Source organism: Cydia amplana, chromosome 5, assembly GCF_948474715.1.
Source record: "Cydia amplana chromosome 5, ilCydAmpl1.1, whole genome shotgun sequence".
In the NCBI taxonomy this organism is placed as follows: Eukaryota; Metazoa; Arthropoda; class Insecta; order Lepidoptera; family Tortricidae; genus Cydia; species Cydia amplana.
In genome coordinates, this window is record NC_086073.1 from 460,697 (window position 1) to 485,868 (window position 25,172).

General features: G+C 37.2%; 1 protein-coding gene across 12 annotated transcripts in view; it reads left to right on the plus strand.

The window, feature by feature from the left end:
* LOC134647786 (voltage-dependent L-type calcium channel subunit beta-2) overlaps positions 1-25,172 on the plus strand; it is a 197,056-nt gene that overhangs the window by 146,143 nt on the left and 25,741 nt on the right. The window contains exon 1 of one of the 12 annotated variants that reach the window (XM_063502108.1): positions 21,391-21,605. The exons of 10 other annotated variants lie outside the window; for them this stretch is intronic. In XM_063502108.1, the coding sequence (XP_063358178.1) occupies positions 21,561-21,605 (45 nt within the window). In that variant the 5' untranslated portion in view covers positions 21,391-21,560. Of the gene's footprint in view, positions 1-21,390; positions 21,606-25,172 lie in introns of those variants that run through there. One more of the 12 variants, XM_063502107.1, reaches the window with a different exon arrangement.

Here is a 25,172-nt window from a genome sequence, read left to right on the forward strand (position 1 = left end):
AGACCTAGCTAGATCGATTTTTCGCCCCCGAAAACCCCTATATACCAAATTTCATCGAAATCGTTAGAGGCGTTTCCGAGATCCCCGAAATATATATATATATAAATAAATAAATAAAAAAACAAGAATTGCTCGTTTAAAGGTATTAGATTGGGCACTGAACATTTTCGCGGGAAACTTCATAACCAATTGCTAAAACGTCATAATCAATAACCTTTATTTAGCTATTAGAAAAAGGTAGATAATTTTGGCGCGTAGTTTGATCCGCTACTTTTGATGCTTACTGTTCATGTGTGTGTACCTGTTCATGGGTGAGTTGGGATGGCTGAGGTGAATAGGGACAAAACTTAAAATGTGATTTACTTAAACATTTCTTAAAAACACCCACACAAAATGTATCATTTGATTGAAAATAATAGTAGGTATGATACAATTCGTGTGGGTAGTTATTAAGAAATTGTCAGCTAAATCACATTTTAAGTTTTGTCCCTATACACCCCAGCCATCTCTATTCACCCCGTTTGACGGTACTTCCTTCAAAAGAAAGTAACTTTATCAAGGTTAAGTCGTGTAATTTCTCGGAAAATTGCTGCCACGAGTAGTGATTATTTTCAAACTATTATGTATTCCACGTTGGAGGAACACTTGGATCACCCCCATTCCGAGAAGTGAGGCTTCCCCGAGCAGTAGCTGGAGGCTCGATCGATTGTTGGGTACTCAATTCTAGTTTTATCCCTGATTCTGACTAATTTGTCTGACCAAGGTATCAGTCATTTTAGTACAGTCGCCATCTGATATATCGGAGCGGCCAAGGTGCTCTAAAATATCTGAACTGAAATATTTTTGAGCACCTTGGCCGCTCCGATATAACTGATGGTGACTGTACTAAAATGACTGATACTGAGAATGTACTTACCTACTTAAAACCAGTTTTTAATGTAAAAACAACATTAATAAAAAACGAGCAGGAAGTCCCTGCTTGCTCTTACTTTTCTATGACAGATGACAGGTGATCATGTGATGCTTTCCATAGAAAACGAAGCTCCGGAAGCTCCGGCCCAGACACGGCCCGGTCTAACGTGAGTCATCCTTTAAATTGTATAGTTTAGGAGTTCATCATTTATTTACATTAGTAAATTATGCACTAATAGGTACCTCAGTACTGTTGACGGGCAGATTTCTATGACGCCTTACCCTAATGAACCCGCGATTCGCTGAGAAACAAACTTTGATACTGGAATATCTGATCAGCCCTCAAACTGTTTTGGACCTTGACTCGAGTGCATAAAGTGCACACTTGAGATACGAGACGTTCTGAAGGTCTTGCCAGTCAGTATATTTTTGGGTGGGGTTCTACTGCTAGCGTGTATTACAAGGTTTTCGCTGTCTACAGGGTGGCTCTGGCCTAGAGGCTGAATTTTGTTAAAAACCGGTGTATCTGAAGGAGTAGAATGTCAGCATCAGAATCTGTATGAATACTCATGCTGCAGAGATACCCAGCAGATATTCGTGTTTAAAGGTGGCGACTGACTTGTAACATTTCAGTGTAATGTAACACATTACAACCCGAGCATTACAGCAGTTAGTGCAGTGAGCCGAGCTGCTCGGCCCTCGCGCCGCGCGCTCCACTCGGCTGTCGGTTTTTTCGCGAATCACTTTGAGTGTAAACAGTCGAGAGCCTCTCGCCGAGAGCCTAGGCAGTCTAGGCACCGCTCCGACCCAATCGGAGAACGGCGAGACGAGAAGGGAGCAGTATGTACTCATTCTAAGCCGTTCTTGGGGTCTCTCGACAACTGTGTAGCATTACATTACAAAAGTAGTACAGGGCCCTGTTTAATAAACATTACAAATTGTAAATTGTAGTTGTACCTGACAGGTTACAACTCTACAAGTTTCTGTTTAATAAAAATTATAAGTTACAAATTTGTCATAGTGGAAAATTTACATAATTGTTTAATTTTAGCTACAATTTTACATAATTCTGTTTAATAAACATTTTCACCTCACAGGTGATTGTTTACAATTTTGTATGGAAATTTACTCTATTAAACACATAATTGTACTGACAAGTTTACATATTTTGTAAATTGTAATATAATTACGACAGGTTTTTAATGCTGTGTCAAAACTTGATTTGAAGTGTGCTTTACGATCGGAATAAGAAAAAAACATGGTTCTAACAACAAGTAGTGACAGTAATAGTGAGGATAGTGATAACGAATATGTAATTCAACGGAATCGGCGAGTTTTTCGTAAAAGGATACATTTTACTTTTGATGTAACGGATTTTTCGTTCAACGAAAAATTTCGGGTGAGCAAGACTACCGTCGAATATTTTAAAAATAGGGCATGATCTTGAGCATGATACAAAAAGAAATGCAGCCCTTACGCCGACTGAACAGATTTTGTGTACATTGCACTGGATGGGCTGTGGCTCTCAGTACCATGTAGTAGCAGATGCACATGGAGTAACCAAAGCAACGGTACATAACTGCATAAAAAATGTGTCTAGATTATTGGTCAGTAAATTATTTGGAGAGGAAGTCCGCTGGCCTGCAAATTGTCTCGATATCCCCAGATCGTTTATGAAATATAATATACCAAGAATAGCAGGCATTGTGGATGGTTCGCTTATTCCAATGGATGCTGACATGTCACAATGGATGTCACAATTCTCATAATATGAATGGATTTTGACTAAAATATTAGTTACGCAAATAAATAAAAATACGGGTACCATTAAATAGTTAGTGCCTTCTTTCAAGCCATACAATAAAAAACAGCACTTAAAATATGAAATGTTGTCAATTACGGTTTATGACTGTACATATTCGCCTTACTTAAGTATAATTAAATTACTTACGATAGTCCTTTTTCTAAAATTTTGCCATGTTGTGTCACGTAGGTACTTCCAGTCTTTGTTATAAATACTCAACGATTTTAGTTGTTCGGTAATATCTTTCCACTTCGTGATTTTCATATCATGGGTTAATTTTTCGCTAAACCGGCCGAATAATATATCTTTATTCTCGTATATTAGAGATAAAATTTGTTGTTGTTCTCCATGATTTCAATAGGTAAACCAATTTAATAATTTCTTAATGAGTAACAAATAAGTCTACCCTCATTCATTAAGAACTTGTAGAAAAAACTTACATTTTATGTAAATTGTACTTCACAATTACAATTTTGTAAGTACAATATTGTAATTGAAAGCGACAGGCGTTTTCTACATATGTAAACGTTTATTAAACAATGTTTGCAATGGTAATAATTGTAAGTTATTTACTTGTAAGCTTCTTACTTATTTGTAGGATTTATTAAACAGTACTTGTACATAAATTTAACAAATATGTTACTTTTTAACAAAATTGTCGAATTGTAACGTTTATTAAATAGGGCCCAGGTTCGAGAGCGCGTGTCTCGGGTTTCGGGTAGATATTTTGTTTGCAAGCCAAATGTTCTGAAAATAAAGCACAAGCAGAGCGATGGAGACGAGCGTTCAGGGCAGTAATGCTGTAGCTGTAGGTAATGTAACTGTAAGGCTTATTATTAACCGGGCAACTAAAATATTAAACAGGAACTTTCATTGGGCATATAATAATATAATTTGGCTGTGCATTAATATTTTAGCGACAAAAAAAATATTTTAGCCTCAAATATAAGCATCATATTATTAAAAAACTAACTGTAATGTACCACGTTCGCCGAGAACGTTACATTACACCGAAATATTACCAGAATTTTTCGTAACTCAAGAACTATTCATTTTCGGACGTAGAGAGGGAGCGCAGGGCACTATGTGAGAAGCAACATGTTGATCCGCAGGTTTGCAAAATGCACAACAAGTGTTAAATTAACCTTGTTCAGATCGTTTTGCCAAACTTCTTACTTGACCGCGGTCGCAGGGGCTCATGACAGCCCGATATTTGGCCACTGGGCGAAGTCTCACGCGCCACATGCGCACTATAAGACAAGTGAGCATGTGGAGAATTTGATAGTTGAATTTATAATTTAATTTATAATTTTTATTTAATTGAATAATTTAATGTATGTGATAATGTGCATGTTAATTTATTGTTTTTGTGTTTTCTAAATTTATTTGTGTTGTGTATGTAATATACGCTGTCCGAAATAAACGCATTTTAATTTATTTTTTTTAATTTTAATTTTCACGTTTTCTATCTATTTCACTAGATTGTGTTAAAAAATTAAACACATGTGTCATCATCCCTATTGCATATCGAAACCTCCCACACTCCCACCCAACCCTCGGCACCACTTGATTGCGGCCGCTGCCCACGAGACGTGATGCCATCCCCCGTCTCACCCTATTAAGGCCGTGAGACACCCACATAATAGCCACGACATTTATCTACATAATTATGATCGTAAAATAATGCCCACACTATGTGCTTAGCAAGTTTCTTGGCGTAGGACGGTTTACCCCAGGTCTTGTTTTCGCACTAACACTAACACCCTCTATTTATTTATTGGCTTTGTGTGAGGGGGTGTTATTATACCTAACGTCATATTTTCATAGAAATTTGAGATTAATGACGACATTGTCTCACTTTGTGATTGCAAATGCCATGCAGAGTTAGTTTGGTCCGACTCTTATCATTACTAGATATTGTTTTGTATAAACGTACCTATACTTGTTTCAAGTTGTTTCTGTAAATACTTGTAAATGACAGTACGTGTGTATAGCAAGCAATCTTAGTGTTGTTTATTAAGACTATATTCTTTAGTCCTCTGTTAAAGACTCGACGAAGATAATTTAAAAAATAGCGTAAAATGGGGTGAGTAGGGGCAAAACTGACATTCAAACCTCGATAACATTTTATTTTTACATATGCAAACTGAATGGTGTATATAATAAGTGTTCCGGACGTTTGTATTTTAGTTGTTATTTTATTTTGGGTAGTTCCATTTCATAATTTTGACGATAAATAGGAAATCCCACCTCACCCCGTAGTCCCTCGTAATTGGGTTGAGATGGGATTTCATACATAGGTGATTTTGGAAGATTGTTGGATCGATTTTTTTATATTATGAGTAAGTATTACTAAAGCTCCATTTTAAATTGGAATACATTATTTTTGTAGCAGTATCCTTAAAATCCCATTTCACCCCCCTTTCATCCCTTTACTCCCCATTCATAACCCAACTCTCCCCGCGAACCCTACTGACCCCATTTTACGAAATATTAAATTCAAAATTTCAAAGTAAAGACTGTCGATATAATCCCAGAAACTCAAGTAGGTATCATAACTAGTTATTCCCGCTATATGGACGAGACGTGCGTGCAGTAAAGCACTTTCACACCTCTTTTGTCCTTTTGTATTCGTAAAGATAAAGTTTTATGACTTTTATGAGCAATCGGCTCAATTTATATTTCGTCTACGCACAGTTTTCACCTGAAAAATGGCTTGAAAAACATTCCTAATTTAAAAGCAAACATCTTTCGCGCAAAACTATCCCTGTAAAACTACTCTCTACTACAGGATCCGAAAAACCTAAACGCACTAACACCATTTCACTTATCATTCCAAAGTACACCTTATTACAAAACTTTACGGTAAAATTTCGAATATAGTAGCTTTAGAAACAAAACAATGTTAGTAATGCAATTGTTGTAGATCGTGTGTCGTTGTTTTAAGGTTGGTTATCGTTTGGTAGCGGGTTCGCCGTGACCGTAGTGTGAGGTCACGCGGGTATTTGTGTCGTCGACACTAGCCGAGTGTTGTTGAGATCGCTTACATAGTGAGGGTGAGGCGAGTCTTCATTTTATCCAGTTTAAGTAAAGTAAGGACGCCAAGCACGAAGAATTTCGTACATTAACCCGGGCGTTCCTATCTCTATCGCACGCGCATATTTATATTTCTGTCCCACTCGCACAGTGGCATTGACCGCCGGCATTAAGGGCCACCCCACATCTAGCGTCTTTCGAGCGTCGGCGTCTGGTCAGCGCTATGGAAAATGACGTTGCGTCGACGTTCGGCCATAGAGATGTAGACATTGTAGACGACAACGCTCGAAAGACGCTAGATGTGGTGTGGCCCTAAGGGAAGGACAGCACTGCCGTGTCACGCGCATCTCGTGTAACTTTAAAAGTTGAGTTTCGAGATAATTACGTTTAAAGTTTTAAAGATTCAAATGCTGTTATCGTTGGCGGTTTATCGTAATTTTTTCTAATCTACATGTAGGAAATATGGTCACAGAATAGGATCTTTAATTTTTTTTTCCGCATAATTGAATAGTTTTAATTTTATTCGAATTTAATGACCAACTCTTCCATACTATAGTGGTCACACGAAGTCATGTAAGTCAAGTTGTCATACGCGTAATCAGACGTGCCACGTTTTAAGCGAAATAATATTGTTGTCGTATAAACCAAGCGCTCGGCCAGTCATGCCAAATTGCCTAACTCCGGTAACTTAAGAACATATATCATGCAACTCAAGTTAACTGAGTTGTGTCTGACGCCATCGGCAAAAAAATAAAGTTACATGAGTTAGTCATATGCTTTTCTCAGTAAATAATGAAGATTTTCAAAATGTTATTTTAGAAGATATATATTTAACGGTTTTTAAGACGATTTAGACTGGTTACCCGCAGGGCCGGATTAAGCATGTCGGGGCCCCTAGGCAGTGCAATGGTCGGGGCCCCCTTACAGTTAATTCTGCATAGGTACATAAGTTCAGTTGTTCAGTACAGGGAAGTAAGTTTGCGGTTTTAATTTCAACCTTCAGGTGTCGGTTGAGCCGATCCGAACATGCCGAACGATGTCTTTTTCGCTCTTGCGTGGACATAAAGGTTTTTTATATTATTTTTTGCCGATTCCTCCTTGCGTCCAGTGTAGGGAGAGCTCTTTTTTTCTCAATAAGTAGTTAAATATTTTGCGAGGCTGAACAGCGATTGTCCGACCATACGAGCCACATGATTAAAATTAACCTAATAATAAATATTTTACATGTGTTTAAATGATTATTCATTAATCAGTCAAACTAGCATGTAAGTACTAAGTACTGGGTAAATCAGAAAAGCAATAAAAAAAAATTGTGAAAGCGTGTTAAAAAGCCTAAAAATCCGAAGTTACCCAGTGAGGCGAGCTTTCATGCGAGGTCAAAGCCGTGCTTCAGGATAAGCTCAGCTAGATCACAGACGCCAACCAATGTCCATTGTATTAAAAAGCGAGACCGCAGGCCGAGCTTGGCGCAGCGAGGCCAAAGGCTAAGCTGAAGAAGAGATTTGGTAGACGAACCAAAAATTGAGGTAAAAAGTGAGGCTGAAGGTCGAGCTCAGCAATCTCCACATACTTAACAAGCCCGAAGCGTACTTATAACCAGCGAGGTAAGCTTTCATGCGAGGCAAAATGCTAAGCTTCTGAAATCAATGTTTATATTCGTTAAAAAGCGACGCCGAAGGTCGAACTGTAAGAAAACTGCGCTCTGATACGAACCAATCATCAGTTACTAGGAGGGCCGAAGTTTCATTAATGAGGTTTTAGGCCCTCGGGAGCCTGAAATTCGAGCTCGATTTACAGACTTTAAAAGCTATAAAATAACATACCTAATTTACATAATCATTTGATGATTGTGTGTCTGAGAAACTGATATTGGACATTAGGTATAAGTAGGTACCATAAAAAATTATTTATGAGTTTTGGCCATATGAAACACATTTTTTTTGGCGCGCGCGGGGCCGCCGGGGCCCCCTAGCCGAGGCGGGGCCCATAGGCAGTTGCCTACTCTGCCTTAGGGTTAATCCGGCCCTGGTTACCCGTAACTCATGTAACTCGAGTTAACGGAGTTTGGCGTGACACGGCAGTGCAGCAGTATAATTACGCGAGTGCGATTCGCACTCGCGTAATTATACTGCTGGACTTAACTTAACTGAGTTGTGTCTGACGCCATCGGCAAAAAATAAAGTTACATGAGTTAGTCATATGCTTTTCTCAGTAAATAATGAAGATTTTCAAAATGTTACTTTAGAAGATTTATATTTAACGGTTTTTAAGACGATTTAGACTGGTTACCCGTAACTCATGTAACTCGAGTTAACGGAGTTTGGCGTGACACGGCAGTGCAGCAGTATAATTACGCGAGTGCGATTCGCACTCGCGTAATTATATTGGGCGGGAAAAATTCATAAAATTATGAGTGAAAAAGTTAACGTATCGATAAACGGTTAAGCAAAAACGTAGATTTACTTAAAAGCAATTGAATTAAGTAAGTTTCACATTAATTTTCTTGGTAGTACTACTAAAATAAGGATATAAAGACAATTTTAAGCATGTTTTCAATTGAAAATTCTATCGAGAAAATAATGAACCTTCGTGTTTCTGACAAGCAAACCTGTAGTTCAAAGACTGAAGTTATACATACTTGAAAATAATGCATGAAATCCTTGTAAAAGTCTGTAAATATCGTCTCAAAATAGCGCATTTTACTATACACCGCGCCTTAATGTACGAAATTATTCTTGCCTAGCGTCCTTATTTTACTAATGATTCTCCTAAATAAATAAATAAATAAATAAATTATAACTAATAACAATACTGCGATTTTTAAGGGGAAAATTGTGGCAAAATGACGAAAAGGTAAAAAAATATTTCCGTTTTACGTCCATATTACATAAATCTTGTTTTTTGTGCTTTAAGTAGGTAAAAGGGTATAAAATATTCAATAAAACAATTTCTCATTCATTTTAAACAAAAGCATGTGAAAACACTCACTATACACCTACTCGCTACTTGCTGATCGCCACCGATCTTGCTGACTGGTCCGGCCAATCGCCCGAGTCACCCTCGCTCGCTGAGCGACGACAACATTTGGCCTGACGCTTTCACCCGGAGCCGTCTGCCGCAAGTAGGTCAGCCATCGATCCAGCTCCGCGCATGCGCGCTCCTGTCAAAACAACACAACCCAAACCCAATCCTAACACTACAACAACAAGGTTCAAATCAGAACGGTCGCGATGAGAGGGCTCCCGTATACCGCATGTCTATTACAAATTTACAACGGCAACCGTAGGCCTAGCACAGGAGCGTCTTTTTCTAACTGTATTAATTAAAAAGGGATGGGTAGTCTATCTCGCTGGCGAGATACTGTCGTGCCAATCATGTACTAGCCCGGCTGTTATGAGTTTTATTGTTTACGTATTACAGTTGCTTTTCTATCGGCGTGGGTTTAATTTTGAACATCTTTCGTGTTGCGGATAGTTATTTTATTTTATTTAAGTATACCTTATTTTAAGGTTGAAAGGTTGATTTTCGCATGGATAGTGGTATTATAGGTTGTGTGGAGTTTGGGAGAATTTAATATTAAAACAGTGTTCGGACTATGGGTAGAGTCTGGATTTTGCCGTATATAGGATTTTTCCTTCCAAGTACTTATTATTATACGTTATACGTATGTGTATGTACAATATTGAGAACGCTGGCGTAGAATGTTTTGTTTAGTTTTGGGCAGGATATTTTATGTTGTCATTTTTATACGGGAAACACAAGAATACAAAATATTAAATCTTTAGTAGGTCTATAAACATGTTCAGAGCGAAATGTATGATGATATATTTCGCTCCGTACTTGTTTCTTTAGAAAAAATATCACGAAAATTCTCAAGTTAAGTTAGTTTTCTTATTGGATTAATATATGTACCTATTGTCGATTAATTTTGAAAATTTTAAGAGATTCAATTTCATGGCCTATCTGATCCGGTTAACTGTTTTTTTACGAACATTACCTACTATAGGCCCGATTCGGATTTTGTAATAGACATCTATTAGATATCTTTTAGACATCGCCAAGATACGATAACGACATGTTTAAGATCTAACCTGTCAAATTTGACATTTCCGCGATTCTGGAGATACTCTTGAACGATTTCCACAAGATATTACTTAGAGATCTAATTCACATCTAAAAAATGTTTAACACGATCTATCGTAAAAGTGACATTGGTTGCCCCGAATTGCGCTGCAAAAGAGAACTAGTTGAAATCTAAACTATAACGTATCTAGAATGGATCTAGTACGTGTCGTCTCTTTTGTAAATATCTTGAAGTTCGAATACGGCAGTATCTCGCTGATCGCTAAATAAAAAAAGCGGCCAAGTGCGAGTCGGACTAGCCCATGAAGGGTTCCGTATTTAGGCGATTTAAGACGTATAAAAAAAAACTACTTACTAGATCTCGTTCAAACCAATTTTCGGTGGAAGTTTACATGGTAATGTACATCATATATTTTTTTTAGTTTTATCATTCTCTTATTTTAGAAGTTACAGGGGGGGGGACACACATTTTACCACTTTGGAAGTGTCTCTCGCGCAAACTATTCAGTTTAGAAAAAAATGATATTAGAAACCTCAATATCATTTTTGAAGACCTATCCATAGATACCCCACACGTATGGGTTTGATGAAAAAAAAATTTTTGAGTTTCAGTTCGAAGTATGGGGAACCCCAAAAATTTATTGTTTTTTTTCTATTTTTGTGTGAAAATCTTAATGCGGTTCACAGAATACATCTACTTACCAAGTTTCAACAGTATAGTTCTTATAGTTTCGGAGAAAAGTGGCTGTGACATACGGACGGACAGACAGACGGACAGACGGACAGACGGACAGACGGACAGACAGACAGACAGACAGACAGACAGACATGACGAATCTATAAGGGTTCCGTTTTTTGCCATTTGGCTACGGAACCCTAATAAAACAGCCCTTTCTTTGTAACCCATACGCAGCGTAGCGGGGGCCGCGTAGCATGCAGCTACGAGGGCATTGCCACTGCGGTGTTGCTACGCGCCGCCGCCGCTACGCGGTAACCTTTCAGTGCTACGACGCCTCGCTTGCACACAAGTTGATCGATTGAGAACTTTATTACTAGATAATAAGGTATATAAATTATCAAAATTAACACAAGTAACTGATCATATGTGAAGCTTATTGCAAAGAGGTAAAATCTAATTATGTAAACGACTTTTAAAAAGTTTTTTGTCCATGCTGTAAAATAAAAGCAACAAGCACGTTCGAATGGGCCTGTGGGTCGTTCGCCGCACGAAGACATTGTCGGTTGCACATAAGGCCACGATCACATTAGCAATCTAGTATGGTTGCATCCTTATGATGACCGGATTATCATTCTTCAAACGTTTTATTTATATTTCTTTTCCGTATAATAGGTGTTTATTTATAAATACAGGTTGACACATTTTTGCTACTAAGTTCTTCATTATCATCATATGCCAGCATTAGTAGAAATTCCCATTAAGGCTGGTTTTATAGGCGTTTGCCGGCGCCACCGTACCGCCCTACTCAAAATGTCGTAAGCGCCTTTAACTTTCATATACTCTTAATGCCTTAGTCCGTTCGCCAGATCGGTGAGTCAGCCTCTCAAGGCCGATGGGAGATGAACCTCATAGAGACGGCGTGTGGGCGAACACGGAGCGTATTTAGAGTATGGTCACAGAATAAATAATAGTATATACTAAGTACAGAAGACTCACTCTCTAACAAAACGCGTCTGTTTCGATCAGCACAGATATGGCCGCTAGGTGGCGACAGCGCCACGCGCGGCTTATGGCTTTCCCCAAAATTGGGGCCGGAACGGATGTACTTTTAGCTACCTGTAGCAAAGCGATGAAATCGCGGAGTGAGACACGCCTGGTATGGTGGAACATTAGCTCACATTTTACTTTTTTTATCCAAGCAGAAATAAATATACCTGGATTTAAAAAAAAAAACACACGTACCTTCTCACTTTGTTGGATATATATCTGTATAAATCTAAGTACCTATATAGAAAGATTCGGCTTAAAACTGAAAAAACTTGAAGTATGCATTATAAGAAGGTCAGAGATTTTGAAATTAGACCCATAAGTTATAAAGACTACCAATTCAATTTTGGAGTGTACTATAATAACTACATACATATAAAGTATACCGCCACTAACATACATCATAACCCTAAAAACTTAGTACCTACTAAAAACTACTACAAAAAACACTATTTAAGGCCGTGCATCGAAAAATAACAGGATCTTAGAAAGGTGGCAGTGGCTAGCCCCGGAAACAAACAGTAGTGATTTTCGGATATATGTTTCTTGACTATATGATAAGAGATTTCGTAGTAGTCGAAACACGAATGCTTAAAATTTTCTCGATAGAAAATAAATCCAAACTTACGTGTTCATTTTTCGGTTTTAGCTTCGTGCAACTAGAAAACACATCCATATCCAGCACAATCCACCTTACAGCAAAGGTTTTCATCTCGTCTTAACTTTCAAAGAACTAAATATTAACTTATTATCCTTTACCGATGGATTTATTATCGATTTTTGATTTTATGAATTCAACAGCAAACGCCCATTTTACGCAGTTCGGTTTCTCTTTCTGTCATGCGTCAAAGTCATAAATGCATCCTTTATGCCAGTAATGTTAGATGGCCGTCGTGCCTCAAAGAGGTAAGACCTATGTCACTTCGCGCAGCGCTCCGAATTACGTAAAATTTTAATATCCAATAAACGTTGAGTCGTAACTCCATTGAGTAGTAACGGAATCGGAGGTAAACCTATGATGGTGCCTTCTTACAGGCCTATACGTTACGCATGTGTGCGTGTTTGCTTAGCTACGTCATGCTACGTCGAAATCTATACTCTTTGTCAGTTACAACGGGTTAGGAAATTTCGACAGATATTGAAATGTATCGGTAGCTGTTTGGTATTTAGCCATCAGAATCTAACCGTAACTTTTTGCTTTATTTTTGTTTAAAAATAAAATATCTATAAGAATATATTTTTTGCTTTTTTTCTATTGTAATGATAAAAATAAATCTAGTATGTTTCATGCTCAAATAATTTAAAATAATTGAATAAATATTGAAAACTAATTGATATTATTCGTTTTAATTATTATATTATTAAGTTTGTTTGAATAAAATATTTTATTTCAATAATACGAAAAGTTATTATATTTAAGTACCACTAAAAAAGGTCCCTACTTACAAAAACTCACTTGCACGGGCCGGGGTTCGAACCCGTGACCTCCGGTTTGAAAGTCGCACGCCACTACAATTTCACATAAGTAATTTACAATGACATGATACCGTGGAAAAAGTGAATATTACAATGTACTTGTGTTACTATCATTTTATAGTTTATTTTGGCTTGACAAGGAGGAATGAGAAAAACGTGCAGAGCGAGAGGATTAAATCTCTCTGTCCCTTTCTTAAAGTAGCCAATCCTAATTATGACATCTGTTTTGATATTAATTCTTTGAACATAATTTGTCGATGTTCTTTTTTAGGGTTCCGTAGCCAAATGGCAAAAAACGGAACCCTTATAGATTCGTCATGTCTGTCTGTCTGTCTGTCTGTCTGTCTGTCCGTCTGTCCGTCTGTCTGTCCGTCCGTAGGTCACAGCCACTTTTCTCCGAAACTATAAGAACTATACTGTTGAAACTTGGTAAGTAGATGTATTCTGTGAACCGCATTAAGATTTTCACACAAAAATAGAAAAAAAACAATAAATTTTTGGGGTTCCCCATACTTCGAACTGAAACTCAAAAAATTTTTTTTCATCAAACCCATACGTGTGGGGTGTCTATGGATAGGTCTTCAAAAATGATATTGAGGTTTCTAATATCATTTTTTTCTAAACTGAATAGTTTGCGCGAGAGACACTTTCAAAGTGGTAAAATGTGTGTCCCCCCCCTGTAACTTCTAAAATAAGAGAATGATAAAACTAAAAAAAATATATGATGTACATTACCATGTGAACTTCCACCGAAAATTGGTTTGAACGAGATCTAGTAAGTAGTTTTTTTTTTAATACGTCATAAATCGCCTAAATACGGAACCCTTCATGGGCGAGTCCGACTCGCACTTGGCCGCTTTTATATCATCGAGAAAGATTTTTATTTAAAAAATGTGTTGAATTTATATGTTTTATTTATGTTTTTTTGGCATAAATTTCATTACTTTGACAAACGTTTTGATGTGATGTGTGAAACGAACCATGTGATCAACGATTTATCTAATAAAACTTCATTTAGTCGAAAAAAATAGTTGTCTACTACCGGGTGGAAAAAAATTATGGGCCCTGGAGGGAAAGTGCCTTAAAACCTTAAGTTTGCTCATTTTACTTAAATGAAACATTATTGTTTTTTAAAGAAACAACTGCATTCAAAGATTTTTGAAGTGAAAACTTCTTTAGCGGCGCTAGGCACTTTTTGAGGTGGGGAAAAAATGATAAACTCGAGACAGCGTAAGGCGATCATGTGACCGTAAGGTTTAGATGGCATTTAAATCAATAAAGAAAAACTCAATGACATTACATGAAAAAGGTTATAATCTTGTACGGGCTGAAATACGAGGATCTCACAGTATTATAACTTTATACCACTCAAATATAATTCAATAAAGCTACATCTTGATGAAATCGCTAATAAAAGTGAACTCTAGTACTGGTGAATAAAACTCAAAATATCATGACCAAATATATTTAGATGCGAGGTCTGCAAGGTAACTTTACAATTTCTATTCGAATTTTAAACAATTAACGCTATAAATTTGAATTTCGAATTTTAAACAAGCTCACTGACCAGCAATTTCGGAACCAAAAGTTTTCAATAGAAAGGAGGATGGGTCAATTATACATAGTGCTGCAGACATTTTGGACTAGTCATTGAGTTTTAACTTCTGTCGGCACTCCCGGAATGCAACACGTTGTTTTTTTTTTAAATTCGCTTAGTCGCGCCCGGGAATCGAACCTACTTTTTCCACACTGTATAAAATAACAAAATGCTTTTCTTCTGGTAACTTAAATGTTCTATCTATCTTGGTGATATGTCAATGCAATCAAATAATCTGAAAAAATAATAATAACCCAATTTATGAATTCCGTTCCTTCAGAAAAATGCGAAATGTACGTACAATTTTTAGGGATATCGTACTTTTCCCAGAGACAAATTTAGTTGGCTAAGAGACATTTTCACTGATCCAAATCTGTACTAAAAATCTAACATACAATGATAAGGACTTAATCGTTTTAAGCTCAAGAGTGAGTTTTCCTAAAGCATTTTCTAAAAATTATGTCTTTATTAACGTTAGGAGTGCACTGCAGCATGTCAAATGTATGCCAAAATGTCAAGGGAGAGAACAATAAATTAAGTTTCAATTCCACTTCCACTCATCAGCAAAGTGATATAAGTATATCAGCAGTTTAAAGTTATTTTAGATAACAAAATTAGCGCATCAAAAAAATCAAAGTGCATAGAAAAAAAGTCTCCTGAGTCATAATAAAATTGATGTCTCTTGGGTCACCAGAAAAGTCACCAGGGAGAACGATGACCCAAATCACATTTAAAAGAAAAGGTAAATTTTGTGTACTACCTACGAACATTTTTCAAAAAACTATGTTTTTATAACATATTAGACCCAGGATAGATCTAATACCTCTTTTCGTACCCCGGATAAAAGTAACTGAAACGTTACGTTATTAGGTTCACGATGCCGCGTTGTGCCCTTGCCTTCGTTGCGATATGTTTGGTAAGTCAGGAGACTTAAAAAATGAGCCATGATTTTGGGACATATTAACAAATATTTTTTTGAATAGGTATATATTAATTTTAGCGGACTTTAATAATTTACCAGTTAAATTAGATGTAAATACCTTTTTAGTTAATCGTTAATATGATATATTAGTAGCAGTAAAACACTAAACTTTATTGTACAAAAAGACACATAAAACATGAAAAAACACATCCTTCGTATATGGTAGAATATATTTTTCACACTTATAGGTAAAAACCAAAACCGATACGCGATTGGGATACGCTCTTTTCGTATGGGATACAAAAAAAAATTCTCCTGGGTCACCAAGAAAAATCGACATATTAAAATAATTCAGTTCGTTTTTAAGTTCTAGTCAGATTGACTTTTTGGTTATTTGAGATAAATTACAATAACGCTTAGATTTGAAAAACATGATTTTCTATTTTGTTGCGATCGACCCGGGTAATAAAAATACGGCGAATTTGAACTTTTGTTTGTTGTCGTTGTAAAATGTATTAAAAAATAATGTAGGCACCCCTGACAATTGAAATTCAAAATTATCCAGAAAAAGCGGCCAAGTGCGAGTCGGATTCGCCCATGAAGGGTTCCGTATTTAGGGGATTTATGACGTATTAAAAAACAACTACTTACTAGATCTTGTTCAAACCAATTTTCGGTGGAAGTTTGCATGGTAATGTACATCATATATTTTTTTTAGTTTTATCATTCTCTTATTTTAGAAGTTACAGGGGGGGGGGGACACACATTTTACCACTTTGGAAGTGTCTCTCGCGCAAACTATTCAGTTTAGAAAAAAATGATGTTAGAAACCTCAATATCATTTTTGAAGACCTATCCATAGATACCCCACACGTAGGGGTTTGATGAAAAAACATTTTTTGAGTTTCAGTTCTAAGTATGGGGAACCCCCAAAAAAAATTTTTTTTTTCTATTTTTGTATGAAAATCTTAATGCGGTTCACAGAATACATCTACTTACCAAGTTTCAACAGTATAGTTCTTATAGTTTCGGAAAAAAGTGGCTGTGACATACGGACGGACAGACGGACAGACAGACAGACATGACGAATCTATAAGGGTTCCGTTTTTTGCCATTTGGCTACGGAACCCTAAAAATGAGTGTTTCAAAAAGGCACCCTGTATTCCTTACATACCTAAATAATCTCTTATTCAATAAAACATATAATTACTAAACACTGTGATTTATTTCAAATAAATGCAAATCGATCGGATAAAAGATATTAATACCTACCTATACAACAATGAATACGAGTACAGTCAGCTGCAATAATATGTTACACACCGAAGGCCGTTTTGCGGTAGATAGATGTTAGATCTTATTTGTAGAGCCATAAGAGCGTGTCACATATTTTTGCGGCCGTCGAAGAGTAACATATTATTACAGTACCTATGAAAAATTCGAGGGTTAAAAAGCATTTCAACCAAAGCATTTATAATAATAACGACTATGGACGCCTGCAACCCCAGGGGTATTGTAACCCCATAACAATAAGGTTGAAATTTGCATTTAGTGACCGCAAAGTCAGGTGAGCGTAATCAAGTAAATCTCTTTTCATCATATTTTATCAAAAATAATCTCTTTTCTGTTCTTGTGCTATTTTCTTATTATCAATACTCTTAACTTATATGCTATATACGCTTGTGCTTCTATGCTGTTAACATCTTCCAAAACAACAATAAATATTCAGGTTTATTAATTAATTATTTTATTGTTTGCTATTATGAACAAGTAACAACGCCATCTGTTTAAATTTTTTCCGAATTTAAGTTTATGGCCGACCGCAGCGACCGCGTATAATGGTAGTTAACTTCTGTAACGTTAGATGGTGCTAAAAGGTCACACAAACTTCACGTGCGGCGCGAAGCGTTTCCATGTGTGCGTGTTAGCGGGGAGGGAAGAACTAGCGGGCGTGGTTTACGAAGCGCCAGACGCGGCTGCAGTAGGCCCTGTAAAAAGTTTCAATTTGCAGCAGCTCTTTTTGTAGTAGGTATTTATTAGATGCAATACTGTAAAAACTACTTTTTAAAAGGTCATTTACCTACATATATTGTTGTGGTAGGTAACGGCCCACCGATATTTGGGCAAACAGTACGGTTACCATCAGTTTGTCACTGACATATTTAAACGCCGTCGAGAACGTAATTTACTTTTACTTGCACTCGCATATTCGTGCAAACGGGATGTATAGAAAGTAAATTACGTTCTCGACGGCGTTTATGTCAGTGACAAACTGATGGTAACCGTACTGTAATACAATGGGATCCGCCGCCGGTCGGCCACCGCCGCGGCCCCCGAACCGGCTAAATGTCAGAAGTCGGTTTTCATTCACTGCGCTAAGTAAACAAACAAGTACTTTAAAAAAGTTAAGTAAACTTTTGCACGTACAGTCAGCCTCAATAGTAGCGAATGAAACAATGCATCAAAATATATCTGTATTGTTGGCGATCAAACGGCGAAATAACTGTTACCTACCGTCTAAATTGTTCTAGCTACATTTGAAGTTATATCGTTTTAGGGTTCCGTACCGTACCTCAAAAGGAAAAAACGGAACCCTTATAGGATCACTCGTGCGTCTGTCTGTCTACGAAACTACTAGGTCTAAAATTTTGAAAAAAATACACTAAATAGTTCTTTACCCATAGATTACTGGAAACCCTATTAGAAATGTGCAGTCAAGCGTGAGTCGGACTTAATTATGTATATTATATAGTATTTGATCCGACCGCTACGGGTTATTTAAAGACATTTCATTCACGTTTCACATAAAAAAATAGATTGTTAAAAATTGGGTAATGTACGGAACCATTGGAACGCGAGTCCGCCTAGCACTTGACCGGTTTGTTAAGTTATTAAAGAATTCCGGGCAGTTAAGGTTGCAGATGATGCCTAATCAGACCGCCCCAGTTCCGCGCTATACACCGAAGGCAGCCTTAATTTGGAGAGCTATTTCGGAACGTTTGACCCGCCAGTCTGTAGATTCTATTTTTGTACCCATTTGAAATGTCCATACGTAAATACATAAATGATTGCTCGTGGTCCAAGTAAGGTTTCAGTGTCTTCAACTTAATATGTATAAATTAACCATCGAACAACCTTTTTATTGCATTTAATTTGAGTTTTTACGGGATAACTTATAACCTAATTGCCCATTAATGAATTTATTTACTAATACCTAACTATAGTTAACTTTTTTTGCCTAATCACAGTAACTGCCGTATTCGAACTTCAAGATATTCACAAGAGACGACACGTACTAGATCCATTCTAGATACGTTATAGTTTAGATTTCAACTAGTTCTCTTTTGCAGCGCAATTCGGGCAACCAATGTCACTTTCACGATAGATCGTGTTAGATATCTATTAGATGTGAATTGGATCTCTAAGTCATATCTTGTGGAAATTGTTCAAGAGTATCTTCAGAATCGCGGAAATGTCAAATTTGACAGGTTAGATCTTAAACATATCGTTATCGTATCTTGGCGATGTCTAATAGATGTCTATTACAAAATCTGAATCGGGCCCTAAATCTTAGTTCAACTATACAACTATTTCAATAATTTACATCGGAGATGGATCGGGATTTATTCATAGCGTTGTATTTAGGTAAGCGTCTAGGGAGAGTAGGGAGAGACGGAAGACCTTTTGACTCATTTTAATTCTGTGTTAAAAAATGTACAGCCAGCTGCTAAAGTGCATGTCCACTTAATAAATTATTCCATTTATAATATCATTGCTTATCATGAACAGAGTGGCACAAAACAAAACGCAATACCATTCGATTTTAAACCTTACCAGTAAAAGATAGAATATTAAATACAATAGCATTTCATTTTGAGTTGTGCCTTGTGCCAGTTTTCATGATAAGCCGTTGATATATGTCCATGGAATTTTGCAGCTCGTTGTACCTACAAGGATACTCGAATTTAAACTGTTGTGAGACATACTAACATTGAATAATTTTACTGTTTAGACTCACTTGTTTTAAGTTACTCGTGCGACATGTTTCGGATGTTTGTGGATGTTGTGTGTGACTTAAAACAAGTGAGTCTAAACCGTAAAATTATTCAATACAAGGATACTTTTGCGAATTTAAAGTATTCACATGATAAAAGAGATCACACAGATCATTCCCTAAATTATTTAATTTTCGATTGGTATTTGCCGATTTCTACATTTGCTACCGGGCTAAGCCCGTTCACCCTTACCGCCGCGCGCCCAAAGCGTCGGGTCGAAAGCGGGTCACAAGTGCATTGCTATTATAGTGACTTGTTTACAGGGCTGACCTTAGAGCATTTAAGAAACGGAATCGCCTTTAAGAGATTACCCCTCTGCCAAAAACCTTGCACAATTGTGCATCCCTACTTTTTCCCTTTTCTCAAATTTTTCTTTCAAAGCACCCATGCATTACTCAATTTACTTTTTAAATTTTACGACAATTGCTACCGCCCAAACATCCCGCGTATTATCACCCATATATCCGGGCAATGATGCATCTCAATAACTGTAGATACGTACGATAGTCGCCATCAGATATATCGGGGCGGCCAAGGTGCTCACAAATATCTCTACACGCCTCTATTGTCAAGGCGCTAGAGTGCTTCAGATATTTTTGAGCACCTCGGCCGATCCGATGTATCCGATGGCAACTGTGCGATATAAATCAAGGGAACTCGCAAGGATACGCATCAATGAACCTGATTTGTTTGACCTATTTTCTTCGTCACGGAAGGGAGGGTTATGTTTAGACTTGGGAGTCCGTTTTCGTCACTCTCTGCAGCCAAAAAGTGAAACTAATTCTTTCACTAAGTAGGTACATACTTTACGTAGGGTGTTTTGTGTAAGCTATCACATTGCCTTACTTTTCATACTTGCCGATTTATCTCAGACGATAACGTAAGTTTTGACGCCTACAAAATTGAAGCATAATACTTAGGATAATAGAGTAGTAAAGGCTTTTAGGCTGACATCAGAACGAAGCCTGCTCCGTTTCGTGTTTCGGAAGATCGGTGACATTGCCACCGGCTGAAGGAATCTCGAAAGTGTGGGCTTTATGTTAATAGTTACAGATGCGATTTTTCCATGGCGAAACGAACGACGATTATTTGGAATAATTTAACCTTTTAAATCGTAAATAAGCCGAAATAACCCTAAAAAGTTTAATTATAATATGGATATTGTAATCTTACTGTCTGTTAAATCCATTTAACATATATCTCAGGACTGGCCTTACGTCCACTAAAAATGGTACTAGTTCAGGGGTGTTACTCACGAATTACGGTTTGGTAATCTGGTCATGGCATTTTGTAGTCCAAATCAATATTATTAATCAAGGGTATTAATCAAGTCTAGCATAAATAAATAAATATTATGAGAACAATCACAAACAGACCTTGATATACCTACAGACGAACTCAGCTCAGGAATAAAATAATATATGTGATAAACACACATACAAATGCCTTTACCAGGATTCGAGCCCGGGACTAACCGCTTCATAAGCTGCGTCACTACCGAAACAGAACATTTAGTAGTACTAGGTGTAAGTATATATCTTTCATTCTAATCGAGTTATCATTTGTCCTAATCGAGCAGCCTAGCGAACAAAGCTCATTTGGTAATAAATGCGTTTTTCAGCCCAAACGGCATTTTTCCTTGTTTTGCCCCAATTGTTTTTTTTTACACAAAAAGTGCGTACTTGTTAATGACATTTACGTCCACGTACAGGAACCGCTCTCTAAGGTGACCTAGTTGTCACTCCAGTAATCGTTTAATCTTGGCGTACGGTTGATGAACCGCGTGCGCGCGCACCCATTCACCGCCGGCGTCGGGGCGGCTCGGGCTCGGGCATCGCGCGTCGGGCTTGTTCGCCCGCGGCCTCGCGCGCCGCCGCGCGTGCACCACGGCCGACCCCGACGCCATCCCGCTGGTGGTCCGCAGTGGCCACCAACCGCCGCCATGCCGGATGATCTATAACCAAGGCCATGGATACAACAAGTTGTTCACGCAGGTGCGCGCGCAGATAGTGTTTGTTGTGTTTGTGATCTTTAAAGTGTTTTAATAGTTACGCCTAAGGTCGGTATGGAGTTGTTTACGTAGTACTTATCAGTACGGTATTGATAATCGCGTGTAAAGCTGAAGGGTGTTGCCCTTGGATAAAAAAGCCTAAGTGTATGCATGTTTAGGTTCACATGCGACGTTTTGTGAAGGGAGTGGAACATATGCTTGGTTGATGTAATGCGGAAATATTCCCATGCAAACATTAGGTAGGTTACTTACACAAGTAACTGTGGTGACCGTTTAGGGGCTGAAACATGTCAACTTGTCGTCCGTGATGGTCTGTGGTGTTCTGCGATGTTCTTTGTTTTTACATTGAACACAGACATAAGCCTCAGTTGTATGTAGTCTCTTGAAAGCTCACTACTACGGACGTTTTACTTGGATTTAGATCCTTTTTTTGCCTGTAGTGAATTACATTGCAGTATCCACCCATATTAAAAGTTTAGACACAAGCAAAACCTAATCTAAAGAGTAATCTTATACTGATGGCTTGATCATCTTTTCTTTAGTCCCCATGCGAGATCTATTTCAGTTTTTTTCTCTAAAAAGCTCTATTTTGTACCTACATGCTGAATAGTTACTAGACTTACTAGTTTAAATCCATTTAGTTTCTTATCTCGTAGTCTTTTAACCAGACTTATTTGTTGTTCTACCAGAATAAGAAGCCACGCCTTAAATGAGTTAAACACACGAACGCTTTATATTTATAGTAATAGACACAAACGAAACATTACTTACGAGCGTATATAAAACTATTTGCATCGTTGTTATTGGCCAATCACAATAGAGTGTTTGTCCGAATCTATTACAATTACATCATTCGTCAAGTATGTTGCTCGAGTGAGCTAAAACAGCAAGTTCCTGTTAGTATATGTCTACTTTCCAAAATATACTTCATATAGTTCATTTATTACTTATGTACCTGATATTGGTATATTATTTATTTATTTATTTATCCGAGTCAATTACAATTACATCATGGTTCCTTATGTTCCTTGAAGAGTCGAAACCAAAAAAGCGCAAATTTCAGCAAGAAGCTCCTGGCAATTCCTCAAATATATATAACCTACAGTGAAAAATTCTGGTAGAATTTTACCAAATAAGGTTCATCCTACACTAGTTTTTTCAGAAAATACATAATGATTAGGTACGTGTAAAGTATGAAGGGCACTTTTTTCTCCCTCATATACAGAGTTTATGTATTTACATATCTATATTATCTATATTTCTAACACACATATAACAGTTAAACACCACTACTACCACCACTACTCGCAGCCAAACCCAAATATTCCAACTTAATCCAAAATTAACGCATCTTAGCAGAAATTTAAAGTACCTATGCGTTTGCTACGTACGAATTTCACTAAACGAAAGTCATTTGTTTTATTTTCATTGATTAGGCTAATGTCATATGGCGGTACTACATATGCATGCTTCCCGTCTCACGCATAAACAAATGAACAAGAACCAGACACATGTTTGTTACGACAGTCATAAATGCGTTTATTAGCAACCTTGACTAGCAAAATGAATGTTTACGAATCCCTGCGTGATTCATCCAGCGTTCCTATTTCTACCCTTGATGTATTTGCTTCCTAAGAATTGAAAAGGCCACTATCATGACGCTTTACCCGTCATTCACGTTGTTTGAGATGCCTAGTTGTATAACATATTTAAATTCAAATTGCATGATATCACCATTGCCATATGATCCGCTTATGTTGGATTATAATAAGCACGATATGTTTGTAGTTTATACTTAGTCCTTTTTTGTTATTGATTCTTCATTCAGTGCAATTTTGGTAAAACTCATAGCCAGTGATCTAAAAAACAAGGCCACTCATGCATGCTACGAAGGTCAACTCGTACAGTAATGCTATCAAATTTTTATGGATATGATCTGTCAGCTGTCAATAGTGACATTTATTTTAGCCTTTAATCCTTTAGACCACTTTAGAGGCTCTATCTATCAGCAGCCACGCCGCTCAAGAAATTTCTTGCCCCTTTCTTGCCCCAGAAGCCACGGTTCTACTCAGCACATGCGAATTCGATCTATGGTCCAATGTTTTGCCAAAGGGAAGACAAAAATGTAACAATAAGAAGTAATTGTCAATAACACGGTACGATAAATCGATTTACCAAAATTGAGCAAATAAATCATATCAATCGAGATCTAAAATGGTAAATTATGATTTTCATCGTATGTGATTGATAAGCACGCAGAGCACGCTTGATCGTCTCATGATGCTCAGGGCTCTCGCGGGAAACTCCGTCAGATTGAGCTAATTATAAAACAATATGCGAATAAATGAAGGCAAGGCCGCAAATCATACGGTGGAATTTACGACTTACGTTCCGATTATGTTTACTGTACGTCTGGCGGTTTGAAATAGTTTTGTTCAGTGTTAAATAGTAAGGCGTCGCGTAATACCAGGGTTAATACACTACCTACTAATTAATAATGCACTATAGGGAACTATACTAGTGCAGATGGCAATAATTTAACCACAAATTTCCTTTCGTTGAAAGGTCTGATTGACGCAAAATGCTATCAATTAAGACAAGGAAAAATTGTAATTACTTAAGTACCTACATTGAAAATCAAAAAATCAATTATGAATGACAGCTAACTGATATGATTTCAATATGATTCAAATACCTGTGAAATAGGGCAGTAAAGCCCACTGCGACTTCCGTACGCACTATGCAGGCTAACAATCTTTGACTCAGTTTTCTGTCCTTTCGTAAACCTTATTGCAAGGAGATAAGGTCTACATATGACTATTGAGTCAGATGTGTTGCTATTAGTACATTGTAACAAATCGAGTTGTGTTGTGTCGTTCAAATATCAAACTTGAATGGTGTAAATAAAGTCTAAAATGGGTGTAGCTTGAAGTTGCATTCGGTGTTGTTTTGTTTTTATAGCTGTTGAACGCAACGCAATTTATTTGTATAGAATGTTCATGACTTATGTAGGTCTGTACACTGTCGAAAGAAGGAATTTTACTATAAAGCCAACTTTTAACGTAAGTCATGGCTCATATTCCACTATTTATTAATTACCCGCCACTCATCATCGTTAGCATCTGTCTACATCTCACACAGATAGGCATACAAAGCATTTAAAATAGGCCCCATCTCACTGTACGAGTGTACGAAAGTGTTTGAGCAGCCTATTGAAAATTTTAAATCTACAAAAAATGCTTAATTCATATTTGTCGTTTGGCTGATTTTCATTGTGAACTAACCTGACTAGTGCTTACATAGATAAATTCAAAGTTACCTAGGTACTTATTTATAAAATCTCCATCAGTCTTTTTACGGCAAGTCAAAAATATACCTAAGTAGGTATAAGTCTGAGTTATTTTCGCTTTCCTCTTCCCAATGAGCTCAAGAAAAATTGCTAAACTGCGTGAGAGTCAGGCAAATTCAACCACTGGTTTTAATTCCCAATTAGCCTAGCATATAGACAACATGATAGATCTGAACATTGTTGGGTCCAGAGGAAGAGAAA